The 14978-nt window shown below is 40.4% G+C and overlaps 1 protein-coding gene across 19 annotated transcripts in view; it reads left to right on the top strand.

The window, feature by feature from the left end:
* Positions 1-14978, top strand: part of MICAL3 (microtubule associated monooxygenase, calponin and LIM domain containing 3) — a 180486-nt gene that overhangs the window by 97823 nt on the left and 67685 nt on the right. For 14 of the 19 annotated variants that reach the window (XM_050325242.1, XM_050325256.1, XM_050325253.1 and 11 more), the window contains exons 18-21: positions 7759-7866; positions 8518-8704; positions 11610-11698; positions 12763-12850. In XM_050325242.1, the coding sequence (XP_050181199.1) occupies positions 7759-7866; positions 8518-8704; positions 11610-11698; positions 12763-12850 (472 nt within the window). Of the gene's footprint in view, positions 1-496; positions 554-2438; positions 2544-5083; positions 5192-7758; positions 7867-8517; positions 8705-11609; positions 11699-12762; positions 12851-14978 lie in introns of all 19 variants that reach the window. The other 5 variants (XM_050325260.1, XM_050325255.1, XM_050325252.1 and 2 more) reach the window with 2 other exon arrangements.

Below are 14978 nucleotides of genomic sequence, written 5' to 3'. Positions count from 1 at the left end.
GTTGAGTAGTCTGCTTTTGGAGACATTCTTTTTTCCTTAGGAATGATTTCTTTTCCTGAAATTATCTTGGCTCAAGCCTCATAGCAAGTCAGACAGATCTGTGTCCTTGTTACGCTGATGTCTTTTAAAACCTGTACCTCTGCACTTCCAATGCATTCATTCTGCCACTTCTTTTAAACTCTTCATTTCCTTCCTTTGAACTAACTTCACAGTATGAGTTATATTGAGCATCTTTCATTCTTTATTGTACTAATTTCATTACATTGTGTTTCTGTATTGTTGTTTACTGAACTCATATGAATATATACTTTTAAAAAAAATTTCTTTACAGGAGCCAACTTGTTATTGCCAGGTTTAGAATATACTTAATGAACTGTTCTGCTATTGTTATGGCCTCTCTTCTACCTGCATCTTAAAGAAAAAAATCGGATGAAGTGTGTTTTGATTAGGAAGTTGGTCTGTGATTGTTTTTAAGCTCCTAATTTGTTGCCTGCAGAGATTCAGGGAACCTGGTGCCGGCTATCCCGGGGAGCAGAGTCCCAGACAGGAAAGGGTAAAGAGCATGAACAAATGGCATGGGCACTGATGACACAAAGCTGTGGTGGATGTGTGCAATGATGACACAAAGCTGTGGTGGATGTGTGCAATACAGGGAGCAAATAAACTGGGTAGTGAAACACACGTATCCTAACGCTGCTGTTAACACGCTGGAACTGCCGAGAGTCAATCAGGAGTGATCCTTTCTGTGTGATACCCACGTAAATGCATAACAAGCGTTCATCAGCAGTGTGCTATATGCTTTTATTTTGCCTTGGATCTAGCACTTAAGCTCTTCTCATTCTCCTCTTCCTCTTACACCTCTGTAGTGGAGTATGCTGTGGCTGTAGCAGAACAAGAAGAGTTATGTTTTGTGCTAATTCATGCGAACATGGTTGCATTGTTTTCACTGCTTGCTTTCTGGATGGTTAAACAACTGGCATTCCATCTTGCCTCCTACAGGCCAAAGTAAAAGGAAAAATGATGAGGCATTATTTAGTATAGAGACTTTGAAGCCTTCTTAACAATGAAATATTCAACAGTCTGTCTGAATGGCTCAGTATTATACGGAAGCATGGGAAAAGAAAAGATGAGCACTCAAAAGGATCGCTTGATTTGAATTCATATTGACAAATTAATTGACATTCCAGTAAAGGCTTTGAATGAATTAAGTCATAAGTGGTAGCCAGCAATAAAACCGTTGCAACTTTCAGAATGTGTTCTAACAAAAGCCTCTTGTGGGCCGAATGTTTTCTGACAGGCAGTAGAAAATGAATACGCGTGTCTGCAGTGACACAGAAGCCCACAGCTTTATAATAGGCCCTAGTTTTATTGAAAATGATCTAGTAGGAAGGAGTAGGTGGAACTGAAAGCAGCTTGAAAGTAGAGAGTATTATTAACGCATCTGAATGGGAAAAGTGTTTCTCGTAAACTGGGTGTGAACCCAATTTTCTGTTGTGCATTAGAAGACAATAAACAACATAGAGCAGTACCCTGGCATTCTTGGCAGATCAGACCTGAGGTTTCTTGATGCACGTGTTTGTAGCTCCTGGTCCACTTGCTTTTGTACTCTACAGACAAATTAGCTGAACTCTGTGTGATACTGCAAGTGATACTCCTGCGTTGTACAGCAGGCCACAAGCCAGGTCTTTTTTCCATGTCACCAAGTGCACCACGCAACAGTTTAGGAAGATTGATATGAAAGGCCAGAATAGCAGAGGTGTCAAATACTGTGCCTGGGGTGTGTTGTCATGGTAGTGCAGTAAGAACAAGTAGGACAGTGAAGTTGCATAAGTAAAACTGGCAGCTTCTGTGAGTATTTGGTTTTGCTGTTCTTAGCTTCAACAAGCCAGGCTCATTAAAACATCCTCTCTTTAACATGTAGAGCATTAACTTTGCATATACCACCATCTTTAGGAAATTAATTCATTCTTTATGAGAACTGAAGGACATTACCCTAAAAATATGTGACTGTGCACAAAGTCTGAGAAACAAATAAGTACAAGTTTAGATATTTAAAGGAGATCCTTGAGAATGGAGAACTATGGGGAAATAAACTGACAAATAAGCTCCTCTGTGCATGATAAAACCACATTTTTAAGTTATATTTTGATGGTAATGCCAGAGAGAGAGGCTATGCACTTGTTTGGTTTTGGCTGCAGCAGGTCCTAGTGGGAGGGTTGTGAATAACAACTAAATCTGCTGGTTTTTCTTGCCCTTGATGGTCAAACTGTAGCACTTCATTAGGACAGTGGACACTGGGAACAAATCTTCACATGAGAGCTCCTCTTGCTGTTCTGCATGTGAATGTCATACCTTTTGGCTGGCATTTTGGTGTCACTTCCTTTTGGGGCTTTCTTTTGCTGGTTTGTTTACTTCCTCCCTCCTTCCTCGTCTCACAGAGATCTCCTCGTTTATTTTCTGGCAACCAAGTGCCTGAGAATGTTGAGCAAAGGGCATGTCAGCTGGCTGCCCTCCTGGAGTCCAGACGTGCAGTGAGGCATCAGGTGACGACAGCCCTGCCTATCTGGTGTCCTGTGTCAGTGCGGGATTCTGGGTACAGGTGAAATGTGGGGTCACAGAGAAAAACTCACCATAATACAATGACCACTGCTCTACACACTTCATGTGGTTAAAACGACGGTCGAGTCTATTTTGTGTAGTGCTTTCACCTGACTTGCCAGTTCTTAGCTCTCTCCTTGCTTGGTGAGTGACAGTGTTTCTGTTCCTCAAAACACAGTATGAAAAATAAAGTAAAAAGCAGCCTCTAGACTTCAGCATGTAGATGCTGAAAACCAGCTGGGCTCCACATCAAATCATCTCACAGTGGTCGTTTACCAGTCAGTTGCTCACAGATTTACTTGCTTCTGGAAGCAAGAACATTCACATTTTCCAAGCATTATTCCTGGCTCTGAAGTACTAGTTTTGTGTCCATACTTCCTGCACAGTTATTTCCAATGGTAGAGTTGGCAGCTTGTGGGGGTTTTCTTTGATTCCAGTGTACTCTTCTGTTTTGTTTTGGGTTTGTGCTTAATTTTCTCTCCAGTGTGTTGTCTTTGGGATGTGGGAGCATGCCAGTTTGAACTGGGGTTCTTTAGTTGCTTTCCCTATCTCTGTTTTCAGTTACCTTCAGCATTATTTGGCAAACTGCAGATTGCTTTTGGAAAACACCATCTACAAAAGATTTTTTTTTTAATTTTTCATGACTTGTTGTTTTGAATTAATCAAATCTAAAATCAAGCTGTCTTCATGAGTTGGAGCATAAATAGTCCCAGAATGTTTGCTGGTAGGCATAACTTTTTCCAAACCGTACTGAAAGGAAATTTATAGCCTCTAAGTCACTTTTCATTGCTTTTTTTTTTTTTGGGGGGTGGGGGGTGTACCATCTTTACTGACGATTAAAGCCAGTGAAGCTGTTCTCTAGGAAGGAACAGTGAACCTTTGGCTAGATTTATGATTTGAGGACATAGAATAAGCTATGAAAGACTGAATAAGAAACCTAGTTTAAACACAGTGACACCTATTTCTTAATGAGTGACACAACTGAAGATCTCAGGCGTGATCCACAATGCTCGTGTGCATTTTCTTACGCGGTTGAAATGATGATGCAGAAACGAAGATCTAGACCAAAACATCTTACTTCTACCTTTTGTGTTACTCTCTGGCAATTTTAAGCTCCTCTCGAGGGTGCAAAAGATGAACAGCACTGCAGTGCAAAGGTAGAAATTATTTTTGAGATTGTCTAGTGTCTGTGTGGTGCAGAATTGAAAAGGAGAGAAAATGGAGGGGAGACAGAGAACACAAAGTAGAGGAAAGCATAAAGTGGGTAGGGCAGAGAAGAAAAAGAGGAAACAGATGTTGGAACACTGCAAGCAATGATGGATTATGATGTGGGATTTAAGGGAAGAAAACAAGAAAAATAGTTTGGTAAGACAAAGACAGCTTAGAAAAGTAAGACATTTTCCGAGAAGAAATTTGATTAAATGTTGATGAACTTAAGTACGGAAAATTTGTGTATTAACAATTATAGTTCTTTAAATTGGGGAACCTGTGAAAGCCAAGCTCTTTTGCATTTTGTCCAGTAAATTTAATCTTGAGGTTAGCCTATCTTAAGTGGCTAGAAGTAGCTATTTTCATGGGTCATGCAGTTACATGACATTTATTTTTCCTTTTTATTACTAAAACCATAACTTTGTTTTCAAAGAGAGTAAATTATTTGAAATTTGCGTACTTTTTATTTCCAGACTATAATTTTTAGAAATGTATGGTTTCTACCAGTACTGCTGTTTGCCTGATACTTCCAACTTTTGTTTTTTTCCTGTATATGTGACATATTTCTTGTGAGAGGGGCATAATAATCCATAGAGATAATGACAAGGGTATACTGAAAGACCAAATTTTGGGTTCTTCTGGGAAGAACCAGTTTCAGAAGGATGCACATTCTCAGATGGTGATTTATTCTTTGCCATTTGATAAACAAGAGCAGCAGATTATTTTGTATTGATTCATTCTTTTTTTGTATGATTTTTCTAATCTGCTTACAGTAGATTTAAGGTTGGAAATTTGCTGCTAATTACAGGAAATACATGCAAACTAATTTCTTTCTATTCCACCCCCCAGGAGAGCAGGCTTTTGGTTTATATAGTTAAAATATAGAAGAGGTCTCACATGGCCTGAAAGATGATCTTGGCGCCTTGGGCCAGTAATAGAGAACGATGGGAGATACAGAAGGAGCAGAGGAAATTGATTTGGAATCTTTGCCAGTGGCTTAGTTGGTTGGGTAACAGGAGATTGGACATCTGTGGAAGTAGGTAACTGCTTCCAAATGGTCCTAAATAACTTAAAATGTAATAAAAAGCAAATTAAGAATGACTTACTCTGCCTCACTAGGGAGAAAGTGAAGATACACTGGATATTTTTCTACAAGAGTCTTTAAGAAGTTGTTCTTGATGGTGGCCAGAAAGGCATGAGTGGTTTTTTTATTATTTTCTCTTCTCTTCCCTCTGTAGCCATGTGTGATTGTTTTGACTTTCATTTTATTTTTTAGCCTGAGACTGAACCGTCTCGCCGATTCTTTGTTGACCAGTGGGAGCTCTCCCTTAGCCTCCGCTCTTCCAATCGCCCTTCCTCACCTTCATCCGACTCCCTCCGACAGGTAGCCTTGGCCTGAGCCTTGCCAGGTGCATCCAGCTGTGTTTGCTTGCCAAGGACACACCATGAGAGATGGCCAGGCTTGCAATGCTTCACCTGCAGAACACGATACCTGTGCATAGCCATGCACACACGAGAACCCACAGGCAGGCTGTGCCTGGCGCAGCTCGGTTCTTGTCAGCCATACAGCAGTTTTTGAAGCTAAATATGTTTAACATTTGGTGTAAATGAAAAAAAGCTTTTGGTACGTCTCGCTCTCAAACCAGGGTTTTTTGAGCTCCTCTGGCTTGGCAGTAAAGCTTTCTGGTTTTGCTTGCTGCTTTTGTTGAGGTTTTGGGCCAAACGGCAGAATGTGTTTGTGGATATATGTTTAATGGACAGTGTGAAATAAAAAGTGCTTTGGTTTTCTGAAAACCCACTGAGAATTTGAACTAGTTGCAGTTATCATACATGAACAGCAGGAACTTGACTTGACCTAAGCTGGAGTGGGTTCTTTACCTGCTCTTGAAAATGCTGCAGAATGTTGTCTATCTTGAAGGCTTTCGACCATGGGAAGAAAGATAAAATGCTTCATTTAAGACCTATTATTAGGCCAGGTATAATATGTAAGAAAAAAAGAGCAAAATTAATCAGAAACACACAACCCCAAATGAAAAACTCAGCAACTAACTTTCTCACTCCAGATAGTCCAAGATATTGGGAGTGAATATTAAGATATTCACTTTGTAAGCACAGCACCTCATGCGTGGTGGTAGTAACTTCAAGATTCTGAAGGATCTGCATTTAAGATTGAATGAAGGTTTCAGATCAAAACTTGATAAGAAGAAACCTGTTTCAGCTAAAAACATTTTTCCCATGGAAATGCTTGATCTGACTTTTAAGAAAAGTTAAAGAACCTCAAAGGTTTCTAGTCCTTTAGAAGAAAATGAAAACTCTTGGTCAGATTTACTGCGATTGCCAGTTAAAGATCAATGCTGAAGGAAATATTACAAGTGAGCACCATTTTAAATGCAGTACTTGACAAGATACAGTATTTATCATGGAAAGGAAACTCTGCGTTTATGTGTGCACACTCTGGCTGAGGAAACCTGGAAAGTTTTGAAAGACAAATAACTTATTTCTTACATATAGAAATACTGCAAGTGCTCTGCATTTTGGAATGGAATCAGTAGACAGGTACAAGTTCTTTCTGGGTAGAAATAAACCCTCAGTGACAAAGAGCTTAAGGAATTAGAACTGTAGGTACAGCAGAAGTAATCTCTGGCTGAGCACTCCATTTTCCAAGTCTCTTTCCCCAAAGAAATACCCATTGCATGGCAAGATTCTGTATTTGTGATGCTTCCTGCTGTTCTCATGTCTGAACGTGTGAAGGTCTTAAACATTCCTGAAAGGCTAATAACCACACCTATTAAATTGGCTATTAGTTGTGGGAAATAACTAGTGTGCTTCAAGCAAGTTGTGCTATACAAGTAAAGGGGGGTTCGAGATACAACTATACACCTTTTATTATCCTTGGTATTTTACACTTGCTGGAAGCTGGAGTGTCTCTCTGATCCTGTGTTAGCTGAGTCTCCAGCTGGAAACATTCACAACGTTTCCTAGTCTGGAAAAGGAAAGTTGCTTGGCGTGCTCCTTGCTGCTCCGAGTGAAATGCGTGGCGTTTGCAGTGTGACTGAGATAACATGGACGTAACCACATCATTTTCTTAACCGTGTCATTATTGCCAACGGTTGTGTTTCCTGTGAAAAACACTTCCTCCGCTCCTGCAGTGATTGAACTTGGCTTGCAGACACTCATTTTGTACCATCTAAGGTAACAGCCAACTTGCCCAGATTCCTGGGAATACTGGAGGGGTTTAGGTATCCAAAGTTACGCAGTCAGTCAGTACCCATGATGGAGAAAAGCCAAGTCATAAAGCCGTGAACAAGTACGTGTTCCAGATGTATACAGGTATGGCTTTAATGCACTGGATGAGGCTCTTCCATCTTTTTCCGTAAAAACCTCTGTGTATTTTTAGCATTGGAAGAATTAAAGGTTTTGAATCCCTGTGAGTTCCTTAGTTAAGGACTTCTCCCTGCTCTGTGAATGCTCTGTAAATGAATTCTTCCCAGTTGCTAAGCATATAAATACACTGCTGCAATCAGTGTGACACGTTTTCTAAAAGATCTTTGTTTCTGATGCCAGTTTTACCTAGAACCTAAAATCTTAACCTATATTTAGTCTCATCTTTTAGGAGTGTCTGTTCTCAGGTTTCTGGGAGCAAAATGCCCTACAAGTGAAAACAGGACCTGCTCCCTTCATCATCATAGTATTTCTGGAACACTTAGACATTGCAACATGCGGGTCTCCCTGTCCGTTCTTACAGGTGATCCTGGACTGGACTGGTGGTTTCTGATGACACTGGCTTTGCTATTACTACTTGTCACTTCATATTGTCCACTGTCTTGGCATGATTTGACCTCTCTGCACCTTTTCACCACCTAACCTATCATCATTTTAGTTATTTTTTTTTAATTTGATTTCTTTTTTCTTTTCCCACTTCACTATGGTTTTATCCAACCCATCTGGTAGAAGTACATAAAGATGTACACAGGCGGAGTGAGCTCATTGGCTGAGCAGATAGCCAATCAGCTTCAAAGGAAAGAGCAGCCCAAAACCCTTCTAGACAAGAAGGAACTGGTAAGACCATGTGCTGAAGGTGATGCGTGTTTGTGATTAGTTGTCCTGTAGATATGAAGTATTGTGAGTGTCCAGTTGTTACACCACTGATGGAATCTGTCATAGCTTTGTGAAAGACTTTGTTTCCCTTTCTCCATTCACCCTCTCACTCTTGTCCTCATTTTCTTTGCCAAATATTTTAATCTAATCTCAGCATCCAAGGATTGGGCATAATTAGTTGAGAAACTGTCCGTAATACTTTTGCTTACTTCTGCTGCATTCTGGAGGAGATACTGCTTTTGATAATGTAGGTCCAAGAATTGCTGGTTTGAAGGTTTTCTGATGGTTTTGTCTTTCCATCATATGCCTCCTAAAGTGATTTATTTCAAGGTCATCATTAATCATACCGGTGTCCACTCATCTACCCAGAGCTTATTTTACTCCTGATACGTGTAGGCATGGCATCCTAGGACCCTTTTTCCTGGACAATAAGGTTAGTTTTTGGTGTCCTGGTTAAAACTGTGAATTATGTCCAAGAACTGCAGCCTCCACGTGTGAAACAACTGCAGCACCCAAGTGCTCCTGTATCCACATGAACAAAGAGAAGATGGGAAGGCGTGATCTCGGTGAGGCTGGACACACGTGGATTTAGCCATCCCTGTTTCTGTCTAGGGCTCCCTCAAAAAGGAGTTCCCCCAGAACCTGGGAGGCAGCGACGTCTGTTACTTCTGCCGCAAGCGGGTCTATGTGATGGAGAGGCTCAGTGCCGAGGGCAAGTTCTTCCACCGCAGCTGCTTCAAGTGCGAGTACTGCGCGACCACCCTGCGCTTGTCGTCCTACGCCTACGACATCGAAGATGGTAAGAGAAGTTGCCTTTCTGCCACAGTTCTCTTAACTGTCCTGGATTGCAGCTCTCTTTTTTTTGCTTAAAAGTTATTTGGTGAGTTAGGGAAGAGAGTAACTGCCGTCACTCCGACTGTTGAAGCTTTATGGATTTCCTGTGGTCAGGTCATGCTGACAGCAAAATAACAGAGCTCGTAGGAATTAACTGAACTTAATAACAGCTGCTAGAATGCAAAGAATCAAATAGTAGCTGGAGGCTTTAAGAAGGCTGAGTTTGAAAGCTAGACCCTTTACTCTCATTTGACAGTTTTTAAATAAAACCCCTTAGTGTTTAATAGCACTTAAGAGAAAATACCAAGATGGAGAGAAATGCAGTCAGCTTGTTCTTCTTGAAGGCATCACAACTCTCCAACTCCATAGGTTTATTTTAGATGTACTAAAAAAGGAACTTTATAATCAGGGACTATGATAATAAGTTCTGTCTATATAGTGAAAAATGGAGCATCAAAGTTATACAGAGGTGAGTCAATGTTAGAGAGAGTGGTGTTGAAGTAGTTACTGAAGATTCAGTAATGACTCATTTTCTATATCTGATAGACTAAGGAGGAAGGAATATGATTACAAAACTTGCTGATGACTCAGTTAACAGAATCTAACATGCTAAGAATTAAGGGAAGGTTCAGATATACTCTGCAGGTCTGAGAAACCAGATAATGTGGCAGCAGATGAAACTCAATTTATCAACAAAATGTGCACTTTGAAAGTAATAATTTGAAATCACCCATCACTTGTGAAATGTAATCTCCTTCTAAGAGTAGCAATATATTGCAATCTCTGCTTGAACAGTGACTGATAAAAACATCACACTTTCTGAGGAAAAAATACGAAAAAGTATTTCAGATAAATGTTGATTTATATCAGCAAGTATGCCTTTGTTTTCTTCCACAGCTGCCTATCTTTAATCCTATCTCAATAGGAAAGTATGTGCAAAATGTTGTAAAACCATGTGACAGGTTAGGTGCAAAGGATTCTACTTGGAACATGATGGTGTAGAAAACAAAGGTAACAGGAAAAAAATGGTACCAGTAATCTTCCCTGCACTTTGGCAAAGATGAAATTATAAACTGATATGCCACAGGATGAAACTCCAGAATATTCCACTGCAGATGGAAGTGTTATAAAATTGATAGGTATCTACTGCATGTAACTAGGAAGAATCTTTTTGCATATACTGGGTGGAGTAATGACCATGGAAACACCATCTGAGCTTAATGGGCAAAAAGAACCAGAATTATGTATTCATGATGCATTATATAATGACTTTAAGTAGTGGACTTGCTCGGTTGTGCAAAGTTGAGGAAACTTAGAATCATCAAACCAGACTCCCAGTAAGGAATAGAAAACCCTTTATTTCTCGTTCAGAAGGTCAACAGACTTGGCATGCGAGTTTAAAGGGGCCAGTGGTCATTTTGAAACCAGCACGTAAAAGCAACATCTTTGCCAGTAATCAAAGTTGGGAAAAAGCATTTTTTTTGAGCACTGCTGTTGTTCTGGGCATTCACAAGTAACTGAAAACCTGACTATATGTTAAGCAGTAACAGACTGAGCTCCTCTGTCAGCTGTATGGGCTGAAACAGTTTTTACCACCAGATTTAGTGATTCCGTCTGCAAGCAAACTTGTGTATGCAGTTACAACCAGATAGTTCTCAGTGAAGCAAACACAAAGCTTGGGAGTTTCAGCACACTGATAGCATTGATTCTGAAATGATATTCCATGCCTAACAGTTGTGTGTGTATATCAAGCGGATATGGCCAAACAGAAATATGTGGTATCTCATCATTGTGAACATTCAGCTTATGTTTCAGACTGAGTTTTCTTTGGGAGAAAAAAAACAACAAAGCTATACACACATTGTTGCTGTTCATGTAGCTGTTGGGAGTGATAAGCATTCTGCAGTGTTCTGCAGTCAGTGTCTGGTTGTAGGCTTCAAAGTCTGGGAATTTTTATCTAAGAGCTTTTCTGTTGTTGCGCATTTCAGACAATCTTGGAGTGGGTTTTGGGAAGCGTAAATACTAAAAAATGCTCATTTAAGTTAAGACTTTTCAATAGATAATATTTGTCACTTTTCCTGCATAAAACAAAGGACAGTGCAAATACCAGCCCAGAGAAAAAGGCAGAGGTCAGAATATATGTTGGGAATGCATTAGCAAAGCTCTAGGAATGGGATAGCAATAGGGGATGCTATGGGCTGCATATTCCAAGCATGATACACTGGCAAAGGTACAGTGGAAGATAATTACGTGGCATCCATTTGCTGCTGTTATTTGTATTATGGTGTTACTAGTGCTGCTTTGTCTTCCTGACAGTGCTCAGATACCAGTGAAAAACTCATCTAGACTTCTGGGGTGTTACTAAATATCTAGTATCACAAAAGGTCTTTTTTGTGAAAATGAAACATTGTTTGGTTGTCCCTTCTACCAGTAGACACTGTGCACTTTGAGAAATGGTTCTTTGGGAGTTAACACTGTCCTCTCCCACTTTCCTCTGCTGGTTGTATTCATTCTTGCTTTTTCCAAAAGTGCTTCTGCCAGCTTTTCATGTGATGATTTCTTTGTTCCTCACACACTGCCGCATTGTTAGCATGTGATACCACACAAGCCTCACAGCTTTGCTTTGGTGTTTGATAGGATTTTAAACTAAATGGCTGTCAGGCACCCAATGGAAAGGAGGCTAGTTACGAGGGGGAGAGAGGAGGGCTGGAGTTAAAACTTCAGATAGTGTTTGCCTCCCTTGTGCAGTGAAGAAGCTGAAGGGAGCAGCGGGAATGGCAGCAGAAAATAAGTTGCAGTGAGGTGGACATTTATATTGTGCTAAACTCCTGTGTTCTCGTTGCTGACCATCATTTGTGTTTTATCTGCAGGTAAATTCTACTGTAAGCCTCACTACTGTTACCGACTCTCTGGTTATGCTCAAAGGAAGAGGCCAGCAGTGGGTCCTCTGTCAGGAAAGGTAACTCATTATTTTCGTTTAACGTGTCGTGTTAATAGATACTGATTTTTAATATTGAGAAAGTACATATGATGTGTTTTTTTTGTTTTTTTTAAGTGGAAAAATTCAGAGTGCATTTAGTTGCTTTTTTTATATCATGAAAGCTTGGAGTTCTCCAAATATTATTTAAGAGCAGTTCCTTTGCTTGCTGCTTCTTTTTTCATGGTACTTATTATAAAATTATGTACTACCCCATTCAAAACAGAATTTTGATTTGTTTTCTTATCAGCTGAAATTTTTACTCAGTCAGTACGGGGACTATATGAATAATGTTACCAGTTCTGGTGTTGCTTTGTTTCTCCATGGTGTTTCTAAAGACAAAACAAGTTGTTTGCCTTTCCTTTGAAACATAAAGTTCTACCCCACTTGCATAGGCTATGAAGATCACCTACCTTCATTTCTGAAGGTTTTCTGTGTGTTCATGGGATTGTGCGTGAAAAGAAAGGATATCCCTTTTCCTATACTATCGTAGTGGAAGCATTTGTGTTTTAAATGTGGGATGAAGATGCACCATGTAATACAGAAAAGTCTCTCCACTTTTATCATTGCAATCCAAGGCACTTAATTTTTCTCCTTGAACCCCTTTTCAGCATTTTACACTGAGCAAACTACACGCTGGTCTCTTAAGTTCTGTTTAGTTTGTGTGCTGCAAACTGACCTTCTCCTTTAAATTACATTTTCCTTCATAGTAGTGCTGGTGCCTGTCTTTTTGCCTGGAGCTATCCCAACATATGTGCCATACCTCCTGCCAAAAATAAAGACTAAAACCGGTACTTGTTTCATTTCCCAGATGAGGCGACTTCAGGGATCTTACTGCTTTGACTTTCTTGGATATCCAGCTTGTTTTTTAGAACTTTGTTAAGCCATAAATTGAGAAAAAACACACTTGGTTCAGACCTTGCCTTATGCAACGGTTACTTGGGGTGTCTGAATTGTGAATGGGATGCTTTCCTAGTGCAGCATGTTCGGTACATGTAACGTTTCCCATTCTAATTATGAATTTAACTTCCCCCACGTTCTTCCAGGACAACAAGGGACCCCTGCAGGACGCCATGGCAAGTGATGGAAACGGACGGGCAAACGCCATCCCCGCCTCAGCAGAGAGGGCCCCAGGTAGCTCCGCTTCCTTCTTTAGCAGGGTGGTGCAGGACTCGCTCGGCCTCTTGGGCAGAGTGAGGCTGGCGAGCCAGCGCCTGCAAAGCACGGTCTCCTCGATTGGGCACCAGGTAGCCCAGAACCCTCTGGACTCATTTTTCATGTGTCAGCTGGTGGCTTTTGGGGTTCCCTTTCTCTATGTCCAGTCAGAAGTTCTCATGCAGATCCTAGGGGAATTCTGTGGGCAGCCTGCTGACCAGTAAGAATTAATGTGACCCAGTTGTGAGCTGTGTAACTCGTGTGGTTTTTTGCGGTGCCATGTGAATTTTGTGTGTTACGTGAAAATCTCAATATATTATTTTGCACTGTGGCTTTGGGGCCTAGATGTTCTCAGTCCTTTCAAGGGCATTATTCAAAAGAATTCCAGGAAAACACAGATGCTCAGTTGAGAGTCTCCTCTGAGTGGGCCCAGGTGAAGAGCCCTGTAATGTATGCAGCAAAATGTTAGCGAAGTTGAAAGTTTTCCTGAAGCACTGGAATAGCTCACAAACTGGATTTCTGTGTTTGCCTGAATTCTGGGTGTGGTTTCTCTCCCGGGCTTCTCTTCATTAATCTGGTACTTGAATGGGAAAGATCCCATTATCTCTGGATTGTGTCTCCTTTGGAATTCTGGGTGTCTGACAGCTAATGGGATTGGATTCCTTAAACCCCTTGAATTTCATGGTGCTGGCAGGTCATGGTGCTCTTCCCTCACTGCCAGTGTCTGTGCTGCTCCTGGCCATGGCTTTGGAAACGGGGTGGTGAATGCGTGTGTCTTACTGTGAAGTAGTTTTGCCTTTTAACTTGAAATTCTAATTCCTTCTAACATGAGAGAAGTGTCTGTGCTACAAATGCTCGTTTGCCCAGCCCCTGAGTGCTCATTTAGTGATGTCAGAAAAAGGAAGAGATTTGATTTCTAGTATTTGTTCCAGAACACTATGGATAAACTAAATCTGCTGCTTTTAGGAGAGAACATACTTAGAGCAATACTTTGAGAAAAGAATGTTTTCATAGTGCCAGTTGGGAAAAGACCTTAACAACCCAGAGGCAAATAAAAATCATGTTTTTCTTTGACTTATATTATTCTTACAAGTGTTTCTAAGACTGTAACTGAATGCAATCTGGCAGAAATTTATTCCTAGTGTGTGCAGTTGATTCTCAAAGCGTAGTTACTTCCAAGGTTTCCTCTTTTGTGTGTGTGGAATTTCCATATGGCAAAAGTGAGAAAAGGGAAAAGGTAGAGAAGAATGACATTTGTGAAATTCTGTGGACAGATGTGCTAACTAGAGCATTTTTTGTACAACTGGATAGACTTCAAATTACTATCTCTGAAAGTGAAGATTTATTTGTTTTTAAGCTGGAACATATTCTTTAAGATGAATGGGAAAAATATTTATTGACGCACAGGGAATCCAATGTGAGAATAAAGAGGTTTAGGGAGTGAAGGTACTGGTGATGAGAATTGGAAGGAGGAGATTTTAGTTACATTTATAATTAGCTTATCAAAGCAACTGCTGGAAGAAAGTCTCCTTCCTCTGATTTAGTCCTTCCAACTGATCAAATTTGGTTACTTTTAGGAAGGAATGTTCAGTGCATAGCACCTAAGTGATCAGTAAGTAGATCAAACAATAGACCATAATTTTCAATAAACTTCTATAAATGAGATGTAAATGAGCCCTAAATCAGATGCTGCCATCTCTCCTTATGTAGTGGTGGCACAATCCTGTAGCAGCACTGTAGTACTTCCAGGGGAGTCAGATGGAACAGACACCATATTGCCAAACAGCAAAACTTGAAATCTAGGGCTCCTTCTGTTTGCTTTCTGATTTTTTTTTTTTTTAAAGCAATGTATAACTGTAGCATAATGTTTAGAGCTTTTGGACCGTGTATAGCTTTGCCCAAAGTGCATTAGGACACACTCAGCTTAGCTGGGTCAAGCTGGGTCATCTTTCAGGCAGCCTATCGTGGTGCATTCTTGTGTGTGCATGACAGAAGTACATGTAGTGGTAGAAGAGGTGAGCAGTGCCTCTGCTGTGCTAGGGAAATGCCATTGGTGGCTGAGATTTTGTTTAATTCGTGCAGTAGGTTTTAAGTATATCTTAAAACT

This window comes from Myiozetetes cayanensis, unplaced genomic scaffold (assembly GCF_022539395.1).
Source record: "Myiozetetes cayanensis isolate MyiCay16 unplaced genomic scaffold, myiCay2020 scf3, whole genome shotgun sequence".
NCBI classification, from domain to species: domain Eukaryota; kingdom Metazoa; phylum Chordata; class Aves; order Passeriformes; family Tyrannidae; genus Myiozetetes; species Myiozetetes cayanensis.
This window is presented reverse-complemented; position numbering and strand designations above follow the sequence as displayed.